Source organism: Hydra vulgaris, chromosome 10 (assembly GCF_038396675.1).
Source record: "Hydra vulgaris chromosome 10, alternate assembly HydraT2T_AEP".
Taxonomy (NCBI): domain Eukaryota; kingdom Metazoa; phylum Cnidaria; class Hydrozoa; order Anthoathecata; family Hydridae; genus Hydra; species Hydra vulgaris.
The window spans coordinates 29,631,002-29,643,785 of record NC_088929.1 but is presented as its reverse complement, the minus strand read 5'-3'; the positions used below and the strand labels follow the sequence as shown (position 1 = coordinate 29,643,785).

At 29.5% G+C, this 12,784-nt stretch overlaps 1 protein-coding gene across 1 annotated transcript; it reads right to left on the bottom strand.

Annotated features, from left to right (window-relative positions):
- Nucleotides 1-9,497: 9,497 nt before the first annotated feature.
- Nucleotides 9,498-10,526, bottom strand: LOC136086263 (histone-lysine N-methyltransferase SETMAR-like). The gene has a single exon (XM_065808550.1). It carries the CDS (start codon nucleotides 10,524-10,526, stop codon nucleotides 9,498-9,500), a length of 1,029 nt encoding a protein of 342 aa, XP_065664622.1.
- Nucleotides 10,527-12,784: the final 2,258 nt, after the last annotated feature.

Genomic DNA, 12,784 nt, shown 5'->3' with positions numbered 1-12,784 from the left:
TTTTAAATGTTGGACAACATTTGTTTTCAAATATTGTCAAACATTTGTGCGACATTGTTGTACAACAATTTATACAGAAATCAAGTTGTTTCTATTTTAAACATTGTTGTTTAACTGGCGTTAAGTTGTGCACTGACGTGTTGAACTGACGTTAAGTTACGCTCGAGAATGTTTCTATTATAAAATAAAGTTGTTGTGCAACTGTTGTAGGACATTCCTACAATTATTTGAAACTAAGCTATAGAGTAATAGGCGATTGGAATTTATTGTCGCAAGATGCAATCGATTCAGTAAACAAAAACACGTTTGTAAATAAAATGAATAAAATTTTGAACAAAATTTTGAAAGCTAACAATATTAACATTATCTTTATTTTACAAAGTCTTACATTTAGGGCCAACAAGGCCAAGGTCTGGGGCCCTGATATTTATTGTCAAAACACAACTTATTATAAAATTAAAAAGGTTTATACAGCTTATTTTGAATTATATTATATTGAATTGTATATTACATGATTTACTAATTTGATTTTATGCAAAATAACAGAAACATAAATTTTTTAAATTCTATTCATTCCAATCAAAACTTCTTGATAAAAACTTAACCATTTAACCATTTAACCATTTTTCAAAACTTAAATCAAGCATTTTTCAAGAATTTTACTATTTGTGAGAAACCAAGATGTCAATATATAAAATTGTAATTTTTATATTAAACGTTTAGCAAAAACAAAGTAAAATTTTTGCATTTGTTAGTAAAATCATAAAGCTTGTAACTCCCTCAATTAAATTTCAATCTCTCTCAATTAAATTTCGATATCAATTAGGAAACAAAAGTTTAAAAAAATTTTTTTACAAACAGAAACTTTGACAGTTATCGAAAGTATTTTTGCTTGTACTATCAAATGCAAGCAAAGTAGGCACTTGCTGCTTACCCATTGCTGTTTTTTTTTCCATTTTCTTTTGTATTCTTTTTTATTTGTTTTGATATTTTTTATTATTATTACTATTTTTATTATTGTTATTATTATTATTTTATTATCATTATCATTATTATATTATCGTTGGTCTTTATTCAATTTAATATGTCTTTCAATGTGCCATTCACAAAAATACTTAAGCAAGGGAGTTTTTTGCACTTACTTTGATTGTTTTCGTTGATTTTTTTTTTTTTTTCTTATTTGGAAACAATGTCTTAGCTTAAATATTTTTTACTTTGTTGGAAGACTTTTTAAAAAATGTTTATAGTATATTTAATTGATTTTAATAAAATTATAAATCAAAGAACTTGCCTTTCGGGGGAAAAATTTACTTCTGGAAGAGAAAATTTACTTCTGGAAGAGAAAAAAAAAAAAAAAAAAAGAAAATGATGCCTTTGGGAGAAGAGAACTTTGTAGGAACAAATGGTTTAAAATGTTAGCGTTGACATTATAGTTAAATAAATTGCTTCAACTCAAATTTATTCATGCAGCTAAACATGCTTTTACTGTCATTAATTTTTATATCAAGTTGATTTTATATTAAGTAAATGTATTTACACAGCTAAACACACTAATCATTGTTTATATTTTTTTGCAATTGATTTAATACCAAAATTTTCTATTTGATTTAAATCTGGCGATTGTACTGGCCAATCCAATTGTCTTGTACTATTTTTTGGAACCATCTCTTTACAATAGAAACCGTGTGTTTTGGATTATCTTGCTAAAACATCTAAAGCAATGGAATGTTATCCTTAGCATAAGGAAGCATTATTTTTTAAAGTATATTAGCATAAATATCTGTTGTCATAGTATCTGTTATTAGGAAATAGGACCGATACCAGATGACAAGAAACACCCCAGCACCAAAACGGTACCCCCACCAAACATTACTGTTCTTTCGGTGTAATGTGGGTCAAACTCTTTGTTTGGTGGTCTGCAGACAAACTGAATACCATCTAATCCAAAAATTTTAGTTTTAGATTTTATCTACAAAACTGTGCCTTATTTTGTATTAATGACAAAAATTTTTTTTGGCTTTTATATGTTGTTTGTTCAATAAAAGTAAACTTCTTAGTGATCCAGGATAAAAACTTGCTTTAAGTTAACGCCCTCTAATTGTGCGTGCATTAAACTCTAATTTTTTAATATTGCTGCTGGAGATAAACGAATTGTTTTTAGCTTCACGAGTAATTAATTTATCGTCTTTGTAAGTTTTATTTTTTGACATCTTGTTTCCACACATTTTAGTGGTTTTAGAGCAAGGTTTTCAACCAATCCAACAGAATGCTCAGTTATTCTTGAAACCTCTCAACATATAACTATTCACTCTTTTTCAGCAGTTGAATTACTGAGAGCTCGGCTGAATTGCAATTCAGCTGAATGCAAATTCCAACCATGATATCCTCAGCTTAAAACTAAACACACATAAAATACTTATTGAACATATTTCAAAATATACAGTATAATACTCAGCTTGTATGATGGTCATGCAGTTAAAAGAGGTTACTAAAGCAGCCAGAGTTAAATATTTATAGGGGAGAGGCGGTAGTGATCTTACTTCTAACTAAATAAAAAGGGGGCTTTCACCCCTCTACTACCTTTTCTACACGTGCGTTGTTACTAATAATCAGAGTCAAGTCGCACGTTCGAAGTAAAAACAGTTCGAAGCCGCACGTTCGAAGCCGCACGTTCGAAGCCGCACGTTCGAAGTAATAACAGTTGGAAATTAAAAAAGAAAAATTCTGTATTTATTATTTTTTTCACAAGGTTTCTAGCTACTTTAAATAAAGTTGTTTACTACATAGTAAAATTAATGAGGACTTAATAAGTAATAAGTATAAATAAGTTGTTGTTAGTTGTAATTTATTCTTTTTATTTTATTTTAATTATTACTATTTATTTTTTACTTTTTATCTTCAAATCAATAAAATTGATTTCGTTAATTATAAAATTTTTTATAAAACATTGTTAAAGGGCAATAAATTAACTAGAAAGTTTACACGTCTTTTTTACGAATGCCGTTTATATGGCTAGAACAGGCATAGAAGCTCTAATCTTTTGATTCTGGCGCGAGCGCTTTAACCACGGCGTTTCAATGTGTATGGTTTTAAAACATTTCTGAAAATTAATTTTTTTAATTCAGTATCGCCTTTTTTAATAAAATTTTTTTCATAAAAACTTATCAATCTGTCTATTTTTCTTTTATATTCGAGAGGAAGTTCTCTAAAATATATAAGAATCGTAATGTCTGAAGCTCTATGCCCGCTCTGACCATAAAAAGTAAGTAAGTATGACTGAAGGAACCTTTTCATTAAATGTGCTATTTCGTGAAGCAACTAATTGGTCTTTTTGGTGCTCCATAACATTCAGAAAATATTGTTAGTTGATAGGATCAAAGTAAACCATCAAAGTAAATAAAAAAATCAACATTTAAAAGTTTCAAGTAGAAAATGTTTTAGACCATCGTTCAAAACGGCTGCTCTTTGTTTACGCAAAAGTTTTATCGTTGCAAAACAAATTATTTGTGAGTTTTCTTTTTCAACAGTATTGAAATCAAAGGGAGTGATGCTGTGATGCAAAAATAAGTTAATTCTGTCAAAAAAATAAAATCTCGCCATGTTGGCGCGCATAATAAAAAAATAAATTTTTCATTTTACTAGCTAAAACTTGTTAAAGTTAAAACATATATTTAACTTTAAGTCCTTGAATTTAAAACTATATCTTATAACTTTAAGTATTTATTTTACTTTTTGGAGAATCAATAGTAAATAATCAATAAATATTTTTTTTTGCCTGATTTACTTGTCTACGGCTATGGTTATTGGCTATGGTTATAAAATCTTTAAATACAAACATTATTAATTGTTTGTTTTTAAGAAACTTCAGAAAAGCATAAATTAGTAATCTAAAACTGTTTATTTCAAATATACGGTAAACTGCATAACAACGTATATGCTACTTATTTAAGGTAACAGTACGGTTCAAATAATTTAAAGAGTTCTTCTAAAGGTATAAAACATTACTCTTAGATATGAAAAAGGTGGAATTCAGAATAGCAAGATCTATTTTTATTGTAAAAGCCTCTAAGATATTATTCTAACTTAGTATTCATAATGGTATAACGTTAGTTGATTTTGATAGTTCTAAACAATTTAGAACTATCAAAATCAACTAACGTTTAATCTATTTGGTTTTTTTCTACCTCGGTTGAAGGTATTTGAAAAAAAATAAAAATAAATCAAAAACATTTAAATAGATGGAACAAAATAACAGCTGCCATAAGAGCAGTCGCTACAGTTCTATCAGTTCATAAAACTTACATACTTTCCTCCAAATTGTTTCAAAATGAAATATTAAAATTTTGCTCTTGTTTTGATTTCTAAAAAAATTTATCTGCAACTAGAAATATTTTTAAACAGTTAAGTTTCTTTTTTCAGACTAAAACTTTATGCATTTGGAAAATCTGTTATAAAGTAGCTTTGGCGCTAAATCTGAACGTTTGATCTCTTAAATCTGAGCGGTTGCTTCAGATTTAAGAGATTAAACGTTTGACACCTTCTCTATCCATATATGCAACACTGTTTACACTGCAATACCTAAAATCTGCTAATAAATAGCAAATGATTTATAAACAACTTGTATCAAAGGCATCACGGAAGGGAAAACCTATTGAAACTTTAGCTAAATATCAAAATAAGTAAAGTGTTTAATGGGTCAAATTGAATGCCTTTTTAAACAGAAAACATGTTAAGTGTTTAACAATAAAAATGGTTAATGACGTTTGTTTGACATGATATACCAATAATGCAAGAAAGTGTTATATTGATACTTTAAAGAACAATTACGGAACTTTTCAATTTCGTTGTTACTTAGCATTTTAATTTCAACGAGCAACAAAAAAGTCAAAACGAATTAACAGGTGAGTAAACAAAAAAAAAAGAATTTATAAGGACACATTAAAAAAAAATTAAAAATAATTTATTGGAATTTAGTAGTTAACTTTAATACTATATAGTGTTAACTTTAAAAACGTGAAAACACAAGCACATGATGAATTGGAAACTTTTGCTTTTTGCATCAGCTATTTCAACATTAGCTCGGGCGGATTCAACTAAGGTAAGGAAATCTTAAAATCATAGTAGAAACTTTATAAATTGCCGTATGATAATATTTATTTTTTAATTTATTTTTTTAATAAAAGTAGTAATGTTAACAAATTAGGAAAATACCAAAAGGGTGTACACTAAGCTTATATGTTTTTGATATCTTTTTGGTACCTCCAGTTTCCTGCATAAAAATAGGTAAACTTTTGTTTAAAGTTAACTTAAAAACCGTTGGTTCCATTTACTTACTAAAAAAGGTATGCGCAATATGACCCTTGATTACTTTCTAGTTGGGATTTTAATCCCGGAAGTCTTTTCCACGGAAAGAAAACATGTTAGTTTAACATGTCAAATAATTCTAAAAAAGTATTGTAAGGAATAAAGAAGTACACTACGTTTTGTGTGCTTTAAAATGTGACTTCAGAAACACATAGATGCATTTAAAGTTTTTTTATTAATCTTCCAGAAAAAAAGGTTCACTCAGCCTCAACATTTGTCGGCTTCATTAGAATTGAACAAGCTCTTCCTAAATATTCACTACGTGTACTACAGTTTTTAAAAAGTGTCATTTCTTTATGTATTTTTGATAAAAAAAGTCTCATATCTAATCATTAGTGATTGCCCTTGTTTAATAACACGATCTATTTCCTTTCTTATACCTTAAGACATACTAAATTATTGAATAAAGTACCTAAAGTAATGCAGCTAAGCACTAAAGGACTAAAGTACTATTAGATTCGACTGATGCTTGTACTAAAACAGTAAAACAGTGAAAAAAAGTTAAATTTTTTGATCAATTTAATTGAGCGTTCTTGACATTTAAATGAAAAAGGCACAGTAACTATTTCTTCCTCGACTTGAATGGAACTCTACCGTTACGCAGGTATTGCAGAAGACTCATTTTTATATACAATATTTAACTTGGTAAGATTGTCTATGCACTAACAGAAGGCTGCTCGATCTTGTATTGCAATCCAATATTAAAGACAGTTGTTTTCCAAACTCAGACTTAAATAATTTTTGCAAGATATTGTTATCTGTATGCGATCGTCTAACAATTGTAAAATCACTTTGAGTATACAAAGAAAAATATAAATATATATTTATATTTGTTTTTGAATATGCAAAGTGATAACAAATATATATATATATACATATATGTATACCAAGATTAATAAAATCTTTCTCTTGTCCCAAATTTTGTTTTCTTGTGCTATTCAATTTGATAAATTTTAGCGAGTCTAATTATTTTGCTGTATTCTACCACATGATTACGAAATGTGTTAACTGACATTACTTCTGGATCATAGAGAGCAGCACTTAAATTTTTTGAAGAATAAATCGAATTAAATAAAAACCCTTCGGAAGCCGTTAGGCTCGCTAGTGTAACATAAAAAGCTTTTTCTTCTTTTTCAAAATAAAAAAGGGATTCTGTTAATGGTTTAGATTTTCTTTTTTAAGATCTGATGTGCTTTCTCCAGTAATATTAGGTTAGTTTGGACTTTCATTACTAACCGAAAACATCTCGGTGAGTAATTTATATGAAGACCATTTGTTGGACCGGCACCTAATCTAATAACTAAATCACTTTTAGTTTTAAAATAGATATACGTCATGCTTATTAGCTTTTTGAATTTTATATAATCTAAAATATATGGTTAAAAAATATAATATCTACACAAATAATGACTTTTATTAAAGAAATGATAAAACTAAAAATAATAATATCTAAACAGTAACTTCGAATGTAATCTTTTATTATTAAATTTGAAAAACACTTTAAAGTTACTTTATCGTTTAAAATTTTTAGAAAATTGTTTTATTAATTTATATTAATTTATATTTATTTATATTTATTAGCCGCATAGATATGAGCAGTTAAAATACACGGCTAAATAAATAAACTTGGTGAAAGTATGAATTCTATTAAGTTTAAAAACTGGGAATGAAATATGAAGGCATTTTCTTTATAATTTAACTTTGCATAAGAAAAAAAGATTTAAAAGTGAAAATTCGAATTCATTTTAAATTATCAATTAACATAATAAGTTAATAATAAAAAGTATGTAAAACTTTTTAAAAACAACATTTTAAAAATTGGACTAAAAAGTAAAAAATAAACTATTTCATGAGACCCAAGGACTTTGTGTACGTACACAACCTAAAATATCCATTAAAGTCAATGACTGAAAATGTTGGGCAACTAAGTACAACTTGCTTCTATTGGCGCCCAACACTTTTAGTCATTGACTTTAATAAATATTTCAGGTTGTAATAGTAATAGTAATATATTTAAATAAGTTTTCGTAGATAAAATGACAAATAATTAAAAAACAAACAAACAAAACCAACAAATTATACAAAAGTTTATGGTTTGCGAAATATAAACTTTAAGTAAAAAAAAGCAATTGTTATTTCATAGCAAGTAAGTTGATATCAAATTTGGGAAAAAGGAAAAAAAGATTGCTTTCGTTTAATTAAAGTTTACATCTATGACAAATAGTATCTAAAAAGCCAATATTTGTAGCTGCTAAAGCACGAATTAATTAATAAACGTGCAGCTCATCTTCAGTAAAAGATGCACTGTTTGCAGCTGTAGGAAAAAATACTTGTCAATTCTATTATTAAATGCATTAACTGACGTAACGATTTTGCATGCTGTCGGCAAGTTATTCCAATCATTGACAATACGATTTGTAAAAAAATTGTGACGAGCATTATTATATGTGAATTCACGCATTAGGACGTTGGAAGATGATCTGCAAATTGGTGGATTATGCCAATTGATACTCTCAAAACCGTTTTCTAGCTTAAACTGTTGGATTAAGTCGCCACGTCTCCTGCGAGTTTCCAAAGTTATAAAATTGAGCCGCCGACACCTTTCAGCGTAAGGTAATCCTATTAAATCATGAGGTACTTTTGTTGCTTTGTGCTAAATTTTTTTGATTTCTTTAATGTCACCTTTTAAGTAAGGACACCATACCGGAATAGCGAATTCCAGGTGCGGCCTAACATACGTAGTGTATAATTTACTCCAAAGCTTCATATCTCTTGATCTAAATGTTTTTTTTAATTGACCAAGTATCATATTCGCTTTACGTGATATCATATTCGCTTTTCGACAAAATTTCTTTTACTTAACTCTTTCGTGAAGTAGTCGACACTCTCCAATAAGTTAGACTTGCATTCTTTTTCGGACATAAATCCATGTTGATTATGTGAGATGCAGCTCGTTTTTTCAAGATATTTAGTTATCTGTTCCCTGATAATCTTTTCCATTACTCTTCATGGAGCTGATGTGATAGACACTGGTCTGTAATTAGCGGCATCAAGACGACTTTTTTAAACAACGGTGTGAAGTGTGACTGTTTCCAAACTGTAGGTGTTGAGCCTTCAGACAGTGCCTTATTAAACTATTTCATGAGACCCAAAGTCTTTGGGTCTCATGAAATATTTTAGTTTTTACTTTTTAGTCCATTTCTAAAATGTTGTTTTCAAGTTTTATTATATATTTTTATTATTTACTTTTTAATCTGCTAAGAAAGTTTATATACGCTAAACGGAAACGCTAAAACTTTGTAGTTTAATATTTGTTTTAATTACTTTTCTGAACGATTTCTTCTATTTATGCTAAATTAAAGTATGTTTTGCGTTGTTTTTTCCTAATTACTTTTCTTAACAATTTATTTTATTATTACCGCTGACCTCGTATTTGTTTTGCGCGGACACCAAAATAAACAAACCGACGAGAAAGCAAGTTAAATAAAAGGTTGTAAAAATATCTTTTTGTTAGACTTTTGTTTAAATAATACTGTAATAAAATCTTGTTTTCTGTAATTTTTGCACTCATCAATTTATACTAATGTTTGTATAATTGTGTCACTCATTAACCTCATTTCTGCCCGTGTATTATAAATACCGTAAAAACAAAGAACACTAATTACAGACGAAACTAATTACGAACGGTTTTATAAAAAGTTTCGTATCTTTCATAATATATCGAATTTATAATTTATTTATTTTTATAAATAAACTTTAACACAAGACAATAATAAAAAAATGAAAAATAAAAAAATTCGAAAATCTATTTAACATTGCGTTAGCTTTCAACTTGAAGTTTAACAAAATATGTTAACAAAAAAAAAAAAGAAAAAAAACAACTAAGTTTTGAAAATATAATAAAAACTGTATAAGCGCTACTTAGTGCTAAATGTGACGCTAATTAATATTATGCAAAAAAAAAAAAAAGCGATATTGTCATTGTTTCTAAAAATAAATTCAAAATAAGACAGAAGCAGGCAAAAAAAAAAAAAAGATATCTAGTTCCAGATACAGGTATCAGGTAACCAAAAAAGTTCGTGCGGTTTTTCCGTATATAATAAAAACACACAAAACGACAAAAGTAAGTACATTTATTCATCAAAATAGTCACCATTACCATCTAAAACCTTTTCCCAACGTAAAACAAGCTTATTTATTCCACTTCTAAAAAATTCTCGGTCCTTTGAGTCTATAAAAGCTTTCAACTCCATTTCAACCGCGTCCTGGTCTCTGAACTGCTGTGTTTTTAAATGATTTCCCAGGGTAAAGAAAAAATGGAAATCAGTAGGGGAGAGGTCTGGCGAGTATGGTGGATGAGGCAAACTCTCCCAACCAAGGCTTTGGAGCTTGTCCTGAGTCACGCGAGCGGTGTGCGGTCTCGCGTTGTCGTGGAGAAGCAGAACTCCTTTCCTGTGCACCAGTGCAGGCTGCTTTACAAGCAACAGGTCGTGAACTCGTTGCAGCTGTGCTGAATAGACCAGTCCAGTAATGGTTTGGCCTGTTGGGAGCAGCTCGTAATGCACCACACCAGCTGTAGTCCACCAAATGCAGAGCAAAACCTTCCGCTCGTGGAGATTGGGCTTGGGTGTCTTTGGGATGGGGTCATCGGGGGACAACCAATGGTAGCAACGCTTGGTATTGTTGTACACAATCCATTTTTCGTCGCATGTCAATAAACGATCAAGAAAAGGCTCAACATTGTGGCGTGATAAGAGTGATGTGCAGATCGTAAGCCGTTGCTTCTTGTTGTCGATCGACAATTTGTGCGGAACCCACCGACTCAGCTTCCACGCTTTCCCAATCGCATGCATATGCAGGCGGATGGTTTCAACACTCACAGCAAACCTCACTGCAAGTTCTTGGCAAGTTTGGCTGGAGTCAGACTCGACAGCGTCCTTCAGTTCATCCTCATCAACCAACAATGGGCGTCCAGAACGCGGCAGGTCTTCGATGGACTCATCTCCCAAAGAGAATCGCTGAAACCACTTCTGTGCTGTGCGTTTACTTACTGTACCTTCTCCAAATGCTGTGCAGATGTTTTTGGCCGCTTGTGTTGCATTTCTTCCAAGTTTGAACTCGTAAAGTAAGCAAGATCGAATAATCGTTGGTTGGGTTGCCATCCTTTTTATACACAAAACCTTTCCTGTAAGCTCGTTACAAGCCTACACTATATATGCAGCAACTGCGCGTGACACACGCGTTCTATTACGCAACAAAGCTACTTGCCTTGTGCGATGTGGGTGTTGTAAAAAATGCTAAAAACAATTCAATTACCAAAAACCGCACGAACTTTTTTGGTTACCTAATAATTATTATTTATTCACGCATAATCTTGTGTATGTAAATGTGTTAATTTAAATCCAGATACATGTAATGTAAGTATCCATGCTGCCAAAAAAATATTTAAACATCCAAATTGCTTCTGCGTCTCAAAAAGAAGAAAATGTAATAAAAGGAAACGAAAAAAACTTTTGAAAGCAATTCAGCCATCTAAAACAGACACACACGCACAAAAAAAAAAACGATTTCAATAAAAGAGCCCGTTTGTTCGTGTTATTCCTGCGGTGTTGATTTGGTTAGTAGCACAGATGCTCAATGGCTCTTGCGTCGCTTGTGTGATTGACTATTATCCTACTATGGAATTAATATGTATGGAATGCCATTAGAATATTTTTTTCCATAACATAATTTAAAACAATTCAATTTAAATAAAATATTTATAATAGTTTCGTTAATTAGCTAAATTAGTTTATGCGTTTTTTCTATTTTGTATCAATCTGGAATTAGGTTTACAGTACCCTAATTCCGGATAAAAACAAGCTTTTAAAAAACTTAAGTTTTTTGTAGCTTAAAATAAAAATAACAATTTTTTTTATATCGTTCGATTCGCCTTTTTTGGTAATACATATTTTTTATTTTTTAAAGAGTAATAAAACAAACCATAAAGTTACACCCAGAGGCGATTTTAGGGGGAAGGCCTCTGGTTACACCCTAATTATATAGAATAATAAAACAAACCATAAAGTAACACCCTACTAATTATTAAATTATCTTATTAATGCAGACTTTTAAAAATTTACTTACGAATTTTTGAAAGTGTTGACGTAAATAGCTTTTTAAAAAAATATCATTAACTCGTATTATATAACAAATATATTATAATTTAAACATAAATAGTAAAATATGAACATAAACCGATTTAGATAATGACACAAAGTGTGGGTACAGCAAGTATCGCGAGAAAGTTAAAATATTTTTCATTATTCCTTTATATCTTACTTTTCAAAGAAGAAAGTGTATAATACTTGTTAATTGTTAATTGACATCTTGTGAAGTGACACGACATCTTGTGAAGTGACACGACATCTTGCTAAGATAACACCTGTAAATTGTGTATATATAATTGTGCGAAGTGACTTGACATCTTGCGAAGTGACACGACATCTTGCGAAGTGACACAACATATTGCTACGATTTTTGTATTAAAATTAAATTTTTTCAGAACTTTTTTTTCCAGTATAACTAAAAACATACAATTACAAAAGAACTAGAATCTTGTAATGATATTAAAATTTAGAATTTTTTTCATAAAAACATTTATGAAAAATTATTTAAACGAAATGTCATAAAAAATTTGACTGAATCAATTTTTGTTCAAAAGTGTTATTCTTTTGAATATAAAAGTGAAGCAATTTGTTTCTACTTATCTTTTCATTCTTATTTCTGAAATCTCTACAAAAAGGTTTTTTTTTGAGACTCAGATTAAGACCCAGACTACTTATGAAGAAAAAATATATCAGTACTACATGGCACCTAGCAAGTAATCAAGGGTCACAACGCCTAATTTTATTCAAATTGTGAATAAAACCAATACATTTTTTGTTAATTTCAAAAAAATGGCACCTCTTTATATATTGGAAATTAAGGATATCAAGAATTCATAACCCTTGCGTAGACTGAAAGTATAACAATTATAAGTTGGCAAAGTGCGTATAACTTAGAAGCCTTCCATTAAAAATTCCCATGAATTATACGAAAGATTATAATTAGTTACTTTATTATTCCTTGTAGTTTCAAAAAGTTTCTTGTGTGTGCGTAGGAACTTAGGGTAGGTTAGGGTATAATAAGCACCTTAAGCAATAATTTTGGATTCAGCATAATAATTATGCTGGATTCAAAATTTTTGCAAATAAACATCTTTTAAGGATCACTAATAATTCACTTAGATATTTGGGCTGCAGAAATTTTTTAAAAAAAACATAGAGTTTTAAAAAAGTAGCGAAAGTGTTATACTACCCAGAACACGAGTGAATAAGCGCCTATTTTTATCTAATTAACTTGGTGTTAATTCCGGTATATTTAAAAATATGTTATTATT